Here is an 18,652-nt window from a genome sequence, read left to right as displayed (position 1 = left end):
TTGAAGAAGATTCGGTCAAAAATTACGGAAAATGTGAATAAGAACAACGGAATTCACTAATTTTCTCAAAATTTTAAACCTCAAAAAAAAAATATTATCATATTCTACGCTGGACGACCTTTCTAATGATACCGGTCTCAACTCTGTGCGAGGAATATATCGATCGGCGAAAAAACCCATTTGAGTATATAGTTCCTCCCCCACAAGTGGGTCGGAACAACAGGACATTGCTACGGTTGCAAGGATAATTCGAGGACATTTTAATTGTCTACCCAAATTCTAGCACACAATTTTTGCCCAGCCAAATTCCAGGACACGATCGATTGCCTTATTTAAAGCAAACTTACAACTTTTACTGTCTTTGAAGCTGACAGATTTATCCTCTTGTGCATCTAAAACAAACTTATTTTGAATGATTTGTTTTGTTTATTTAAAAATTTATTTAAAAACTTACAGTTCCCCTTCCTCGCGACGAAATTCAAATAGTGATTAGGATGCGTGTAAAAGTCTATACAGTTCCCCCTGTGTCCATTCTCGAATCCGATCACGCACATCTTTAACAACTGCAACTCATGCCTTGTGTTATTTTCCAGCCCAGATATGTTGGAACTGCACGTGACCCAAGGTGAAAATTGAATTCCTTCGCAATTCTGGGAGTAAAAGAAGCCTTCAATCAGAGTAGTCTCTTGGTTGTCATTTCCGCTGCTACCTGATTGGCTGGTCACCTTGATGAAAAATAAGCCTTTCACAGCATGAAAAATTCCTTTGAATAATAACGTAGGAGGTTTTTAAAAGTTATTTTTATTTTAGGAAGAAAACAATCAGATGAAAATTAAATGATGTGATTCTTTAAGAAAATTGATTGATGTTTATAATTTGTGCTTGAATGATTTGATGTATCGTTTGTTTCAAGTATATTTAACCATGTGGTTATAATTTTAATTTACTTGTTGCATAGAGTAATGACGATCGAAAAGCTAAGAATTCGAGAAAGGTTTCCAGAAATTGATTGCTGACTCCGGTCTATGTAGAAGAGGCAGCGAGAGGCGAAATATTGCAAACTGAAGGACAACTTTGGAATGCACTTGAGACTTATCAATGCAGAAGAGAAAATGAAGAGATCTGACTAATGTATTGCTTTATTGTAAAAAAAACTGATCGAAAGTTTTTAATTGTTCAAAAAATATGCATTTCACCTTTTTGGAGAGCTGATCAGGTCTTAAAAAAAGTTTCCAGACAATTTTTGACACCAAGAATTAATTGCAGAGGAAGAGGAAAGTTCATTAAATATTTTTCGAAAGTGATGGAATAAAGTTTTAATTTAAATGTACAGAAAAAGCTAAAACTAATCGTCGCGACAACTTGTGAACTGCCTAAATCTCTTACAAACAGTTATACACTAAAGTATATAATTAGTCGCCCGCAATGAAAACTTTTCCGGTGCAGAATATTTTTGAGAAATTATAAGAACGATTTGAAAAAGAACTTTTTGACTTTTTTCACTTACTAAGGTTTGCCTATGCTCGTCAAAAGTTTAAAATGAATAGTTCATGATTACTGTTTTTTATGGTTGCAAAAAAACTTAAATTGAAGATGGTAAAGTCTATTGATTTCAAATACAGTTTAAGTTTTGATAGATTTTTCAATTTTTGGTTTGTTGAATACGGTTTGCTCGTTCTGTTTTCAGTTTAGTTGTTAAACATTAGTTCAATGAGCTCAAACAGCGGATATCATGGAGGTCATCTTTTTTAATTCATTAGGAAACCTAGATGGAGATTTCATTTATTATGTCAGCCTCATAATTGCCTCGTCAATAACCTAGGTGTAGTTTAATGCCCAAAAATTTCTAGCCTGTAATTTTTTTCCCATACCGATGTATGTATTATTGCTATCATGATATGAACTCTGGGGCCGTGAATAGCTAACTCAGGGAAAACTAGCGCAATGGAATGTTAGCCGAAATGGAGACATTAACCAATCAGATTTGAGAACGCACAAATGTTAATACGAGAAATCCGTGGCCGCGATGTATGGCCAAGTGCGTCAGTTTCTATGTGATGAATAGCCAAGGTGCCGCGCGTTTCGCTTATGTTTGCTTACAGCAATTATCTCAACGATTAATCTTCTAATTTTCCCAGTTTTGAATTTTCAGTTAAATTTAACGTCGGCTGATTTGCCCGAGATTTATAAACCATGAATTGTTACTGGCAGTTTTTGGATACTTCCCTCACCACGTCATTTTTCAGTTTCAAAAATTTTTATGTTGGTTTTAGACTTATTTATCAAATTATTTTCATATCTAACAATTATTTAACTTAAGTTAATTATTTTCATAACAGAAAAATTTTTCCTGACTTTTATTGTTTTATCTGACAAGAAACAGGTCATTTTATTATTGATTTATATTTCATATCAATTTCTTTTAAGCAAAATTTTAGGTAAAAAAACTAATAATGTCATTTAAGACCTCAAACTGGCGTTTTCTGGTTAGTTTTTTTTGGTAAATTTGTTAATGAACGCACTGAACCACAGTTTTTAATTATTTCGCGCGTATAGACGGTGCTAAAAATGAACAAACAATTTTTCATGAGTCAGTCCAAAAATTTCTCAGAAAAGCATTTTATCGGCCTTCAGCAAATATTTTTTTCATAAGCAAAACGATCCGATTATGGTTTTTTCAGGTGACGTACAAAGTATTTTCATTATTTCATTAATCCACTTATCCTTTCAAATTTTTTGTCTACTTTTGTAAACTCAAAAGAGTGGTTTAAACTATTAATGTTTTTCAAAGACCTGTTTGGAATTTTTCAAGCAAACCTCCCACCTGATAACATTGAATCGAGTTAAAGTGTCAAAAAATTGTGCATAGGTCTATCACATGTTTATTGTAATTTCAGCAAAAACCTAGTTTCTTCATAGTTTTTTTTTCGTTGAAGCATGATCATTTGAGAAGTTGAGGCGCAGCAATAGGCTGAGAGGATCAGATAGAGAAATCCATGAATACTTGGGATAGTGGAAAACGAAAATTTTCTTCGCTGATGACAACTTTGGTTTTACATAATCAGTATTTTTAAAGTATTGTTAAGATATAGCAAAAAACAAAAGGTTTCTATAGTTGTTGTACAACAAAAACATTACACAGGAGCCCCAAGCACCTATTGTGTCTAATTGGATAAAATAATGACAGCATAAACAATTGAATGTTTTTAACCGTAAGAGAGATTCACTATCGTCGCCTTTAAAATTAAGCGAGATTCGGTATTGTTTAGAGAAACACCAGTAATGTTTATATAGGGTATCAATAGCAGAGCAGAGCAAACAAAAATAACGCCCGGCATTGGACGTTTTGAAACGCTACTTACCCTAAAAAAATTTTGCTTGCTGTCTAGAAGAAAGTATGTAAAACCTCAGTGAATGCGAATTAATCAACAGAATTCTCCTCAATGTACTACAAGTATGTTACCTCTTTGAAATGAAAAATAATCAAGAACCTTATGCTTCTTTATTGATTTTTGTAAATAAGCTAAAAAAAGAATTTTCAATGAATTTGCACATTCTTTCAGAACTTTTTTTCTAAAAATAATTTTTGAAATGCCTGCAAAAAACCGTATCATAACGTTTAACTACATTATATGCAGAAAAATCAAATTTTCTAATTGGATAAAAACCCGACAAATTCTTACTTTTGAAACCGAACACACCGAATCTCTCTTGCGTATCTCTCTTGCGCTCAAAAAGGACCATACTGAATCTTTCTAACGTTCGAAACCAAAGATACCGAAGATTTCTTACAAACTTTTTGTCGTTTTTTTCGTTCTTCTCAACTGTGGTTGAAAAAAAAGTATAAAGACATTTAATTATAAGAAGAGACGTACACTAACGTTGTATCCAACAGTCAGTTCCAGGTCAAATACAGAGATTGGAATTGTCATTCTGATGTTACATGTCACAGTCACTGGAATCAGATTCCAGTCCTCTCTGCAGCTGAACAACTTCAACCGGGTTCGAATGTACTTGGCTTAAACAAAACACAAACATGCCTCGTTTCTCACGTTCGTTTCCAGGGTAAAAATTACCTGCAATGCATACGAACATTTGAAAGAAAACGTCAAGATATGTGTCAATGCGAAAACGGTTGCTTGGCGAGTTGTACTTATTTCATATTCTAAAAGACCCAATGTGGGTCAATGCTGGATACCATAATGCCCATTAACTGAAATCCTTGTACTTTATTATCGTTACCTCTTACATAGCCTATAGACAAATTGCTTTAAAATCTAATTTCTGCTGTGACATCGCATAGATAATCTATATGTTGTTGTTTGTCTTGTTAATGAGCAATTAGTAATGCGAGAGTTTATTGGCATTTGTTTTCGAAGTGAACATTGTTTCTTTTCTGTTTTTTGAGAGGTTGTCTATAAAAATTGTGGAAACAGCTGCATACCCTAGTGATCGACGAATTGACTATTTTTGAACACGCCTTTTGAATGTGAAATCTTGCAAGAATCTTCACATTCAAAAGGCGTGTTCAAAAATAGTCAATTAAGTTCAGTTTTGCTGATCAAGAAAACTGATATAAGTTATTTCATTTGGTTTTCAGTTAGTTTCAGCCACCAATTATACACAAATAAATTTTCCAGAATTCAAAAACTTGCAAGATTCTTGCAAGGTTCTTGCAAGTTTTTGAATCCGAGCTAATTTTTTTTTCATTGAATTCGGTTTTGTAATTTGTTCAATAAACAAAAGTTTGCTTCAAAGATGTTTCCTAAAACGTTTGTATCCCGATTTATTTTTTTGCCTTGATTGATATCTTGCAAGATTCTTGCAAGAATCTTGAAAGTTTTGAATCATCTTGCAAGATTCTTGCAAGATTTGAATCCGCTCATCACTAGGGTAGGATTTAATAAAATTTCTTTTTTGACAAAAAGTTTTTTTGATCGGTTAATCACTAAAGTCTTCTTACAATAATGTTGATTACGTTTGATCAGCAGTGGCAAAAGATTTCATTTTTTTACTGCAGGTTTTCAATTCAGCCTTCCTCATGAAGTTTTTTTATCACCTTTACCAGATTGAAAAAAAAATGGATCTGTTTTTACTGATGCTAAATGAAACCAGAACATTTGAATATCAAAAATTGATTTCAAAGAAGCCAAAAAAGGGCGGAGACAAAGATGTCAAATGAAAAAAATTGAGAAAAATTTGCGTAAAAAACAAAGGTCGAAGATTGCACGAAAAAGTTGAGGAATGATAATTAGAATGCCAGTTGTGCAAAAAGAACTTTGTCGCTCAAAACATTTAATTGTTTAATTTTTGTTTTGAAGAGTAGACTTTGAATTGAAACAAAAACCAAACCTTCCATCTAAAATCTTAAATCAAGAAAAAAATGAGTCTGGCTAATAACTGCCAACACCTGAGAAGCAAAGAACCTTTAGGACATATGATTCATTACTAAATTTACTCTTAGTTATTTGAAGATGCATTAGCATAAGCCACTATAAGTTGGGGATCACTTTCTCAATGCTGTATATTATTCATTTTCTTAAGTTTTAATTTTACTCCTTGCTGATGCGCAAAATTTTCTATGCATTCAATTGTTTTAACGTTACATGGTTTTGACACTTAATCATGACTACGTAACAATTTTAGCTCAAGGAAAGTGTTGCTAGACTAGCGCTCGACCGGTGACTCCAAGGTGAACACTGAAACCTGCTTTCCATCAGCTTAGCTTGAACTTTTTTGATTCGTTTGGCAGATTTTATTACAATTTTGTTGTTGTTTCACTTTAGCAGGTACCTAAGACAGGGCTTTAAATCTATAATATGAGTAGTTTTCACAACAAAAAAAGTGTCTTCTCGTTTAAAAAAATACTTCAATTCCAAAGAGGTATATAGTTACCATGCCAATGTGAGTGCAGGGTAAATGTAAAGGTTAAAGTTAATTATCGATTAGTAGTGGAAAAGTTATCAATTATATCAGTATTGAATTGAAAGTCTCTCCGTGATAGGCTCCATTCATAGGTTATGAGAAGTTCGAAATTGTTTAAACAAATGTGCCCTGATTTTTTTCACAGTTTGAAATTTAAGCTTTTTACTAATTTGACTAGATATGTTTAAGTCATTCCAGTATTTTATAGCCTTGGAGAAAAAACAGCTCTTAAGGTATTGTGATTTTTGTTGACGGCAAAATGAAGGAAGTTGGTCCTTGTTCTTTTGGTACTGCGGTGTAGGAACCACTAAAGGCGGAGCTCTGTTCGATTAAACATTTTGAAAGTGGCTTCTTGGACCCTCCTAAGGTATTCAAATTGAAGCACTTCATACTGTATGCGATGAGTCATATTTGTTTTATGTTGGAGCAAGACTTTTTTGCCCTGTTTAACTGGTTCTCAAGCAAAATTAGAAGAGAACGCTTTATGTCACACAATAAGACGATACCAGAGTTGAAATGACTAACAACTACTGCATTCATAAGTTTACATCTTGTATGAACTGGGAACGACCTCTTGATTGTATTACTGATCTTATAGAGCTCTTAGTACTGATCAAAAAAGTTACCCGTGTGGGCGTTTGTTACTGTGAATGCAGTGACTTGGCTCTCTGTAGTTCTGTTCTCATTGTCATAGGCAGCTCTCAACTTCCAAAACACAGTCACAGATTTCTTCACAGATGTGCTCATTTGGGACAAACAGTGAATTCCCGCCTCTTGCTGAAATTGAGACATTTTCCATCAGTGCAGTGCCCTTTGGCTTAGTGTGTGCATGTTATTTGCAACCCCCAAGGAGAGTGGAGAGTGCTCGGATCTAATGTGAATTTTTACCCCACAAAGTTACGCCCCACAAATATTTAAAATTAGGGGGGGGGGGGGTAATTTTAGGGGGGAGGGGGCAAAACGATGAAAGATTAGGGGGTAATGGGGACAATGTGGGTAATGGAGGAATTCTTAGATTTTATCCCCAAAAATTACCCCCAAAATGTATGATTAGGATGTATTTTTAGGGGGTAAAACGATATAAGATAAGGGGGGTTATGGGGGTAATGGGGAGTAGATTCAGATAGATGGGCCGTCACGAACTGCGCAAGCATTGATTGTTTAGAGTCTAAGAAGAACCGGCTGAGGGTAGTGAGGCTGCCAGTCTTCGAGTAGGGGGGGGGGGGGGTAACACAATGTAAGGCTAACACGATGCTAACACCCTTGCATCATTTTACCCCCCAAAATCACCTCCCTACACTTGCACCCTGTTTTGCCCCCCCCCCCCCAATTACCCCCACTTTTGCATCAAATTACCCACCATTAACCCCAAATAATGTAAGAGTTTTGAGGGTTATTGACTAAAAATTCCCCCCTATTCACACCTAATCTTAAATCATTTTCGGGGTGCAAAATTGACACGACGAACTGATCCTTTTGAAACAATTTTTCAGATGCGTATCAATGTCAATGAAATTCAAAATTTTCGGATCTATTCTGTTTCGCCAACCCCCCCCCCCCCCCCCCAGCTTAGTGAGCATAAATTTTTTATGAACCCCAGGCGCACGTGCTATTTTCTTACATAGTAACTTGCTATATAACAACATATAATTTTTAACGGAGGTCATAAAAAACACTGGGGGGCGGAAACAGAATAGATCCAAGTTTTCTTCTGAATACTTCACTATTCTCGGAGTCAGTACACGCTTTTCGGTTGAGGTTTCTTATTGCAATCTCAAAAAACTAGAGACCCGTGTCGAGTCTTTACCCAAAAAGGAAGATTTAAGACTACTAGATTACTGGGCTAATCGGGGGAATTTTTAGCCATTTCCCCTCAAAATTCGGATCGTTTCCATTTGAGCCCCTCACCCCCCCCCCCCCCCACACACACACACACACACACACACACACACACTCACAAACACACAAAAACACACACACACACACACAGTACGTTATGCACCCCCCCCCCCCCCAGTTACAGAGCAAGTGCCATTACATATAAAATCACCATGTGAAAACATGGCACTTGCCTCTGGGCGATGCAAATAATATGCACCCACTAAACTGGTATCTATTTTATGAAATAGGACGGTTTTTTAATATTGAATAAGAACAGATTTGAACCAATCAGTTTAACAAAAACTGTTGTGATGATGTAACATGTAGCTTTTAGAAGTACATTTACTTTAAAAGTCACATTCGTGGAAAATTCGGCGAGCGTTGACATAAAATTTTACATAACAGATAGTACCTATTTCTTTTAAATTTCTCAAATTGACATCCAAAACCGAAACAAAAATACAAATTTTGCTGTACTTCAACCGAGACCGAATTGAAGATATTTATGAAGAAAGGTTATCTTCTCAGATCTTGTGAATCAGATGGAGATTTTGCCAGATACTTGTCTGTTGCTGTCGAGCTGTGCTCTTATTGGCTTCTAACGTTGCATCAACTTCCATCTCTCAAAATTCCTGAGATATAAATCAATTTGTCTTTTACAGGTAAATTGAGGCAAAAATTTACTGGATATCTTCGTTTTTCGACAAAAAATATTATTTTAGGTCCGCTAAAATTAAACAGTAACTGCTCTATTCGCCAATGATACCAAGAACTGCGCAGCCCTAAAATTATCTGTAATACTTTCACAGGTTTTTCGGCAATCTCAGAGTAATCTATTGAAAAAAATCTCTTTTTTCTTTTAAACAAATGTAAAAATTTAGATATTTTGGTTGCATTTTTTGTGATCCATAAAAACGTTCCCGACAAACACTGTACATGCTCCAGCACTTTCTAATAGTTTGCATAGTAGTGAGTGAAGGGTTGTCCTCCGAAATTTTGCAAGATAGGAAGGGTCACCTTGTTCTTGCTAAACGAAGGATTATCCTAAAAGATTTAATGAAAACAAGGAAGCTCGGTAATGTGCGTCTGCACATACTGTTTAGACCACGTATATCCAAAAGTTTGGTTTAATTGTAGACCAAATGAGGAAGAAATAGAAAAATTTCAAAAAATTCTCACATAGCGATAAAAAAAATTAGTTAATGAATTAAATAAATTGCCTCTAACTCAAATAACATATTGAAATAAATAAGGCCACATTATTGAGCCCATGATGATTTTCATTATTAGGATTAGGAGACAAGACAAGCAAAAAAATCAAATAACAACAACAAGCATTTACATCCAAAACTCAATGTTATTTTTTTAACAGAGAATTAATTATAACAAAGTCAAAATGGTTTCAAACAAAACTTAAACTGAGCAAACTAGCATGTTTTTCACTAGAAAAACTCTTGACCAGCCTTTGGTGAGACTCAAGCAGACAAAAAAGAAGAAAAAGACAAAGTTTAAAAAAGTTTATGTCTTCTCGAAAACAAAAAATTCAATGAAATCCATTAGATATCCATTGAAATCTTTAAATAGTTTTTTTTCATTAATAACTTAATATAAATGCATTCAAACTTGTCAGTTGCCGGAATATGTTTCATTTCTACAAAAATAAACGACGAATTCATACGAAAAACAAAAAATCCTTTAAGTTTTGCAAGCAGACGGCGTCGAAGCAATTGAAAACCATAATCTAATCCGTAAAAATTAGGATATTGTCAACTGCGCCTTCTTTAGAAACCAGTACTGAACTATGTGACCGCTGAATAAAGAGACTGAGTAGCAATTTTTTTAAAAAACAAAAAAAATGTTGCTTTTTTTATTGAGAGTAGGTAACACGTAGACAAAGAAACAGCGAAATATTAATTTAAAAATACATCTGTATACTTTTTCAAAATTTTTGATTTCAGAGTCTTGAAAAATTTTAGCAACCAATCGAAATCAGTAGATAATTTTTTTTGTTTGTTCATAGCTAGACGCTAAAACGACTTCAAAAAGAATGACAAATAATGAACACAAACAGAAAAAACTCCCTTAAAACCTGGTAGAAGACGGAGTCAAAGCAGTTAAAACCAGAAACTATTCATCGAAAAACTATGTGCTCAATTGTGCCTTCCGTATAAACGCCCATAATATGACACCTAAACTGTCAAAATTGTAACAAGAGCGTAAAGTATCCTGAATGAAGAGAAAAAGTCCAAAAATTAAAATTTTTGTACGAAAACTCGCAGTGTCAAACAGAAAACCAATACTTAAAACGTAAAACCGCAGTAAATATCAAATATTAATCAGTTTCACACCCAATTTGTACTGTCCTTGCTTACCTTAAACTAGAAATTGACCAGAAAATGAGAGGAAAGTCGCAAAGCTCAATAAACCATAAATCATTTTAAAATTATGGATTTAGCGAAAACTACCATAAGTTTTCAATTAAAAAACTAAATAGGCTTCATTGAAACTCACTAGTAAACAAGTTGCACCTGTCATTAGGATGTTTTGATTTCATTTGTTTTTTTGTCATAATGGTAAAAAAGGGAATTGCGAAAAGATTTCATCATCTGACTACAGTCAGACTTTTTTGGACTTTAAGAAACAACGATTAGACCAAAACTAGCCGAGCTTTGCTGTTCGTCTATTGAGAACACCTTATTGTTCCTTATATTATTGATGTGGTTTATTTCCCAAAAACTTTTATATATCAAACATAAATGATGCAAATTGCGTAATTAAAGAGTTAAATTAGCGAATAACGGCAAATGTTTAATTCAAGTATACTCTCAAAGGAAACTGTGTCAGCAGGTGTTAGGTGTGTTAATGCGGTAAATATAACCAAAGTGGATTACAAAAGCTTATTTTGAGCCGTTTTTGATGGAAAAAAGGATGAATTGGAAAAAAGGCATAAAATGGCTTAAACAGTTCAAAAACTTTCGTTTTTAGATGTACAACAAACAACACTATCGTTGCAAACTGTAACATTTTTTTTTCGTAAAATTGTCAAAAAATGCATAAAAATACGGAAATTGTAAACAAAAACAACAAAATCAGTTAAAAGTTCCCAAAACTTTAAACCTGGATAACTGAGTGGAAACAACAAATTTCAAAAAAAAAAACTTTTTTAGTTTTATTTTTAGTAAATTCATTAGCATTGCTATTAACAATTTCAACAATTATTAGCAAAAGTGGCGGAAATTTTAGTCAAAAATAGGAAAAGCTGAAAAAAAACAACGCATTTCCGACTATATTTCGCAAATTTTAAACCATTATAACTCTCTTTTCTAATAGCACAAAAATCTAATCACAAAACTAATCACATGCAAGCAATTCTTTGGTATTAACTGAGAGCAAAATTAGCAGCGCACAAATGTATGAATGATGGTTGCATATTCGATCCAATCAAAGGAGCATTTGGAGCTCGTACGGATGAATAATTTTCATCAATACTTTCAGTCTGAAAACTTTAAGTGACGGGACAAAAAACATTGATACTACATTGATTTATCACTGATATAATAATTTTTCGAATATATAAATTCAATATATAAAAATGTGACACTGTAAAACTTATTGAAGAGGTTTCATCAATTTAATAATTAAATGGTGATCATCATCCATGTCCAGGAGTGTGCTTAAAAAGATTCGTTGCATTTTTTTTATTTTCATCTGAAAATGAGCAAAAACTATTTATTTTTTCGTAATAAAAAACAAAAATTTTGTGCTAATATTAATAATAATAATCAATTTCCCTTTATTTTATCCCTCATTATTATTAGCAAATGTTTCTACTTTAATACCGAATACATTTTCCGAAATTTAACAGTTCTGTTTTCGGACTTTATTTATGCTTTTTGGAAATCCAGTTCAAGTTTTGTAGAATTTATATTGAAACAGAAATATCTTTTTCACTGTTCTATGATTTGAAGATAACTTTAAAAATGAGAGCATCAGGATAACATCGGCTGATCACCTCTTCTTAAGATTGGGAAAAAAGAACTCCCGATATTGCTTTTCGTGCTAAAGTGTTCATGTCTAATTTTCAAAAAATTCTTTATAAAATTGGGATGAAATTTTACATTACTATCCCTTTTTGATGATCTAGCACCTAATTTTTCCTCATATCTACAAAAACTTTGAAAAAGTACTCAGGAGTGTTTTAGTGCTTTCTGGCGTTGATTTTGTATCGCTTGGTTACTTTTAGTAGCTTATGATATTTTTTGCAATGAGTGGTCTCAGCTACATACAATTAAATATTTGTCAAACCCCCTATTAATTTCGACACCAGCAATCAATATTATTACCCCCATTATAGGGGGCGCACAATCCTTTTAACAGCTCCAACAGCATCCATTTTGCATCTTTTTAATATCTTGTCGGCTTGTTTTTAAGTCTTCTTGGCAACTTAAAGTCTTCTTAAAGCCAGTTCTCCTTCTGTTGGAATGGCAAATATCTGATAGATACGATCACATATAATAATTTGAGCTATCCACTCATTAGCCGAGACATCAAAAACTCATCCATATTGACTATCCCGCTCATTGGGTGACACATTTTCAAAGAAAATTCCACTCTTAAAGGGTCAAATAAGGATTCAACGGCTTGCTCGCGCTTCATATCTGCCTAATATTTTGCATCTCGTGCAATTAGCTTGGTTGCAGAACCCCGAACATATGTAACAGAGAATGACTGAGATAACCTATTCAAAGCTAGAGATAACCCAGCAGGCTGCAAATTTCTTTCATCAACCAATAGAAAATTAGCCAATAAAAAAAGGCTGGTATTCTCATAAGTTGAGGCCTGGACCTTTGCACCTAATGATGTTTTGTTGTTTACGTGATAACTTAATCAATGTTCAAAATACCCAATGCCCTAGTAGCCAATCTAATCCCTTTATTGTTCTCCTGCAATAATCCGATAAAAAATTGCCAGGCGGTGTTATTGACCATCTTTCCGCATTTTGAGTTTGAAAAAGTAGGTTACCTTTTTTACTTGAATTATAATTCTTTTTTTCCAAACATGTAAATTAATAATATAACCGAAAGGTTAAAGTATACATGCCTTCAGAATAATCACGAATATTTATTGAAATAATCAAAATTATACATCAAACTTCTGGTTATTAATTGATGTTAACCATTAAGATGTTCGTTCTTCTATATAAAAAAGTGATACACGAATGAACCTAACTGTCTATCTATTGAAAAATTTTCAAGCTGACGTTGCAAAAACTCTGTTAAATTTCTTTTGAAATGAATTTTGTTCTCCGTCGCTCTTACGTTAGAGGGTAACTTATTCCAATTTTGTATGCTCTTCGAAATCAAAGATCTTTTACTCTGCTTAGTATACTTTTGCGTTCTTATTATCAGCTGTTTTGTCCGTTTGTTCTGTTTTCACAGTAGGCGGTTTGCACATTTTTTAAATTTTTCTGATACTATCCTCTGATTCAAGTCTCTGTGGAGTTTCAATATACTAAAGTTTGAGATATTTAATTCAGCTGGTAGGACATGCGATTTGAGAAGGATATCACGACAATGATCAAATTTACGACGCATAGAACACATTTTATGCCCCAATTAATCTGTCGATTTATACGCTGTATATTTTTTGCTGACAATATTTGTAAATAAATTCCACTGAATGACAAATGAGACAGGACTAAAGATTTGAAAACTTGCAACCTTACTTCCAAAGGTTTATGGTTTCTTACTAGATATAGTGAGCGAATGGCGGCCGTCATTTTTTTAAAAACTACTTTTAGATGTGCTTCAAAAGTCAATTTGGAGTCAAGGTGTATTCCTAGATAACGACAACTCTCAGCAGATTTTATTAAATTTCCGTTAAAGGTAACTTTTGGTTCTAATTCATTCCTGGTAGAAAAATAAAGTAGTTCTGTTTTATCAGCATTCAAAGTGAGTTGATTTTCCTTCAAGTAACTGTCCGTCTTCAGTAAAAATATTTAAAATATTTTCAATTTTTGTTGCAATTGTTTCTCCTGGTTCATATCGACATAAAATACTGGTATCGTCTGCAAATTGAACAAGCTCAAAGTCACCTTTGATTTTTTCTGAAAAATCGTTAACGTATAAAAGTAAAATTAGGGGTCCTAATACTGTGCCTTGCGGTACTCCATGATTAACGAAAATGTGTTCTGAGACCTCGGTGCCTATTTTGACGCATTGTGATCTTTCTTCGAGAAAAGATCTCAATAATCACTTGGTGACTGTAAAGTCATGATGTTAACGGAAGTGTTAGAACGATGCTTGATGTAACTTGGGACCACAGCAAGAAAATCAACATTTATAACTATACAAGAGAAAATACGATTAAAAATAGGCCAGCGTCATATTGTAGCAGTAGAAATACTGGATGCTTGATGTTCAGGTAGTTTTATAAGCATGTTTGGTCATATTTAGGCGGATAAAAATAATGCCAATTTTGGTTGTGATCGCTTCATAGTGAGTCTCTTGGGCCACTGCGCCATTGCCAAATGAGGAAATTAAATTTGAAACTGGGTGAATTTACGTTTTTACACTCTAAAACATCTCACGTAGATAATATTAATCTAAATAGTCGTTCTGGTATTTTTATCAACAGGGTAAAATATGGGATATTTTTCGGGTATATTGCCAGCTTGGCTATTCTGTCCTGATACCAGAATTATGATAGCTCCTTAGTGTTTAATTTTAATTAATTTTTGCACGCACAATTATATCCAAGTGAATTGAAAGCTTAAATTTTACCACCGGGAACCAAGAGTCATAAACTATCAGTACGCATACGGAAAAGACCTCTGATCAGACTGTCACAGACCAAAACTCTAAGAACCAAGCGAAGTCAAAATAACCAATTGAGCTCCAGGTAACCTCTGATCAGACTCAAGTGAGCTCAAAAATCAATTCTGATCAGATCCACTTGGTCTTTTATATTCAGACACAATTAAGCTCTAAACAGTATCTGACCAGGATTTTCTCCAATCAAAAACCTCTCTGATCAGGCTCTCCTTCGTCCATGAGCTGGCTCAGACTAACTGTAATTTCGAGATATGAATGCACAGGTGTGAGCAAAACAAATTCTGATCAGAGGTCACTTCAAACTGGGATTTCAGCTGGGGTACTGAATTATTCTCAAAAGTATATCGGCAATTCAGTACTGTTTTACGGCGACCTAAGGAATTTGATTGAGCCTTATGTTCAGTTAAAACATCTTGCCCATTTTTCAAGCATTTTTGCAGCATTTTTAATTTCGGTTTTGATTCGAATAAGTTCATTCAGTATAAAATTTAGAACTTACACTGCCTTCAACGTGATCCTCAAAGTCTTGGTTGTTTATTGTGAAAACAACAGAAGTATACATGGCTACCCGCTTGGGGTACTTCCAAAATAGACACAACTGGTTGCCTTGGCTGTTCACGCTTATTTGCAACACTTTCAGCAGTCGTCTATCTAGTGTTGTATCGCTCAAATCTGAAGAAAAAAGAAATTTAACTATATTATTTGTGTGGCAAGGACTTTTGCTGTTTAATACCAATAATACAAGATTTTTATAAATTATTGTTTTGTGGTCTTTATTTTAACAACATGGCACCTGCTGTGAAGATGTCAAGATCGCACGAACTCGCAAGATCTTTGCATTATTATCAAGAGACAAGATCTTGGGAAACCAACAAAGAACCAATAAAGATTGTTCATGACTGACATGGTAAGACATATCAAGTAGTGCAAGATTTATTAAGATTCTTCAACAAAAAAGCTCCCGTTATTTTAACTAACAATTGAGCCTACTCCTTGGCACTTATTTCTTACACTCTCTCTGTGAGTTTGAAAATTGCTTCTGAGCAACTTCACCTCTTGTAATTTTAGATTATGAACGTTCAAATTTGAACGTTAGAGTTTTAAAGCGTAGATGCAACAAAATTTTGCGTTTCCCTGCGAAAATTTTACATAGTTGTGGCGATATCAATCTTAGATCTTACATGTCTTTGCGTTTTTAAGCGTAGATCTGATATGATTCTGCAATCCTAAGCGCGGATCATACACATTCTGGCGGTTTTAAGTATAGATCTAAAACATAATTTTTGCGTTTGTGAGCTTAGATCTTGAAATGTTTTGCGTATCTAACAGTAGATCTTACATAAATCTTGAATTCTAGGCAAAAATGTTAGATAATTTCCCCTTCAATGAATTCAATTCCTGTCTCCAATTTCAACGCATGCGTGGCAAAGTTATGCAAGCATTTTGCGGATAAATTTTATCAACACTAGTTAGCATTTGACTAAGTTAATTTTGCGTTTCTAAGCTTAGATCTGACATTATTTTGGTGTTTCTTAGCGCAGATCTTCTGTAATTTTGCCGATTTTAATTGTAGAACTTAAAAAACTCTGGTGTTTAATCGTAGATCTTGCGTAGCGTTTTGCGTTTCATAGCGCAAATCTTTTATAATGTTGCTTTTTAAAGCATAGATCTTACAATATTTTGGCGTTTCTTTTTTTAATTTTGGCGATGTGAACGTAGATTTTACATTTCGTGGGCGTTTCAACATACATGCACTCATTTCTTCCCCTTTTGGGTCATATTCTTGCCTAAGTCAGCTTTCATCTGATTTAATTGTCAATGCAAAAACAGCAAGCAAGGAGCAAAGCCATAATTGCCGCCTCATTGTGGCGGCTGAGCCTACTAACTCAATAACCAAATTGAATAGCGCTTCAAGGCAATTTCAAGCATTAAAACTAGAATAGCATGAAGAGCGAAATTTAATGCTACATTCTATCGAAGCCATATGGATTTGTTCATTTGGCTTAACATTTATATTTAGCAGCTATCATTAGAACACAATCGTCATACATGAAGCTAAACGGAAACTCAAACTCAAACTACGCTATTATTGCCACGTATTTAAGTGTTCACAATCACACGAATTTAGCTCAAATGGTGCAAGAGATTTCCACCTTGGTAAGCCATATTCGATGAATTTTGCGATTTTCATATCAATTCAGAGAGTGCGGGGCACTGTAAAAGGTATCATGAACCCCAACCTCAGTGTATTCAGAGAATCTTACGACGTAGTGATCTTCAACCTATCAGAGATGCATTTTTGACATGTACGGCAGTATAAATAGAGCTTGAAAAACTACCAAAAATCAGTTGAAATTTGCAATTATTGTTATATTAAACTGACGTACAGTGCGTATTGAAGCACATTTTTTTAAGCTGAAAATTACTTGTTCTCGTGTCTTGTTGCTGTAGATCATATTAGTGATTTTACAATTGTATCTTTGCTTTGACTTGTGAAAAGAGAATTAACTTCGATACTCTCAAAACTTTCTTTCTGAGGAACGAAGTTCCTAAGTCAGAGAAACTTTGTGCAACGCATAAAGTTAGTTTTCTTACTTTTTACTGGCTTTAACGAAGCCTAGCATAGTTCATTAATTGCGTTATTGAGCAATTGAGTGCGCTGAGAAGCAGAAAGTGTGAATTTATTTACAATTGTTAACTTTGACTATCGCGCAGAGGTCTCCGAAAATTTTGAGACATTGATTATAGAAACAAACTGTCCAAGACAGTTCCTAAGACAGTTATCTAGAGCTGTACATCTGGGATTTTGCGATTTCGAATTATAAGCTGAGTTACGAACCAAAACTCAAGCAAAATTTGATTGTTTCAATTTGAAATGTTTCGTTATTCTGAGAGAGACAAGTTTGTTATACAGCAAAGCTGAGCAATTAGTTAGCAGAACTTTTTGAGCAACAAGTAACGCAACGGTAATATACAGTTTAGGGGATAATACAGTTCACAAAAAATAACTGCAAAAACACAATATCCGGATAGATTTGAAACCGCTGAAACGAACTGGGCGGTGTAAAGTTTTCCCTGACTTTGATAGGAGAGCAGCCGTGACATTTGGTCCGCCGACCCGGACAGTCGAAGGCAAATTGCTGTCCAATCCGATAAAGAGAGTGCCAAAGGCACCCCCAAAAGAAAACCAAACGAATCAACAGCGCAACGCCAGTGAGGAAGAGCGAAAGGTGCAAGTGTAATTCACAAAACATGTTGAAGAGGTAACCTCGCTTAAAAGGAATAAGCAATGCAAAATCAAACAGCAAACGGGCTATCCAAGCACAACCAGCAAAGAGGCGATTCAATCAACAGCTCAAAGGTACGACAAGATGTTCCAAGGTTTATTGGAAGAAGTCAACACCAAAACAGGGATTGGCCACAAAATAATTGAAGATTCAGATCGACCCAACAAATTAAAGGTCATCTATCAACAGACTGTTCAACTTCTGGAGAAAGAAATAACTAAGCAACTGCAGCGTCAAAACAAGCTTTCACCCTACCCAGCAAGTTTTGTTGAAGAATATCTGAAAGAACCGAGGAAGTGCAAAGCAAGTTTGGACTCTCATTGGCTTGGATATATAAGCAAAGGCACGCAACCAGCAATGAAAGCAGAGCAAAGCAACACAACTTAAGCAGTGAACGACAACGAGAGCAGCAGCAACTACACAACGGACAACCCAGTTGCTCAAACAGTGCAAAATGGAGCAACAGAAAGCGGGCAAGAGACGGAGAATAATTCAGAAACATCTTCAGCAAAGCAAAGGCGGGAGGAAAGGATGAAGAAATTCGATATCGAATTCAAAACACAGATACGACTGGAGCAAGAACGCTTCGAGTGGAGGAGAATAGAGTTGGAAATGCAACTGAAGGAACTGGAAACCAAGCACAAACTACTGGAGGAAGAGCGCAAGCTAGAGCGCAAAGTAAAGAGAACAGCATTAGAGAACGATAATGCTCGTTCCCAATCAACT

The 18,652-nt window shown here is 34.6% G+C and overlaps 1 protein-coding gene across 2 annotated transcripts in view; it reads right to left on the bottom strand.

Annotated features, from left to right (window-relative positions):
* The window catches only part of LOC142353328 (uncharacterized), a 45,543-nt gene that overhangs the window by 4,957 nt on the left and 21,934 nt on the right, over positions 1-18,652 (bottom strand). The window contains exons 4-8 of one of the 2 annotated variants that reach the window (XM_075405559.1): positions 15,139-15,311; positions 6,552-6,702; positions 3,876-4,018; positions 455-725; positions 348-392 (exon numbers count right to left, since the gene is read on the bottom strand). In XM_075405559.1, the coding sequence (XP_075261674.1) occupies positions 348-392; positions 455-725; positions 3,876-4,018; positions 6,552-6,702; positions 15,139-15,311 (783 nt within the window). The remainder of the gene's footprint in view (positions 1-347; positions 393-454; positions 726-3,875; positions 4,019-6,551; positions 6,703-15,138; positions 15,312-18,652) is intronic. The other variant, XM_075405560.1, reaches the window with a different exon arrangement.

Source organism: Convolutriloba macropyga, chromosome 14 (genome assembly GCF_964194025.1).
Source record: "Convolutriloba macropyga chromosome 14, txConMacr16.3, whole genome shotgun sequence".
NCBI classification, from domain to species: domain Eukaryota; kingdom Metazoa; phylum Xenacoelomorpha; order Acoela; family Convolutidae; genus Convolutriloba; species Convolutriloba macropyga.
This window is presented reverse-complemented; position numbering and strand designations above follow the sequence as displayed.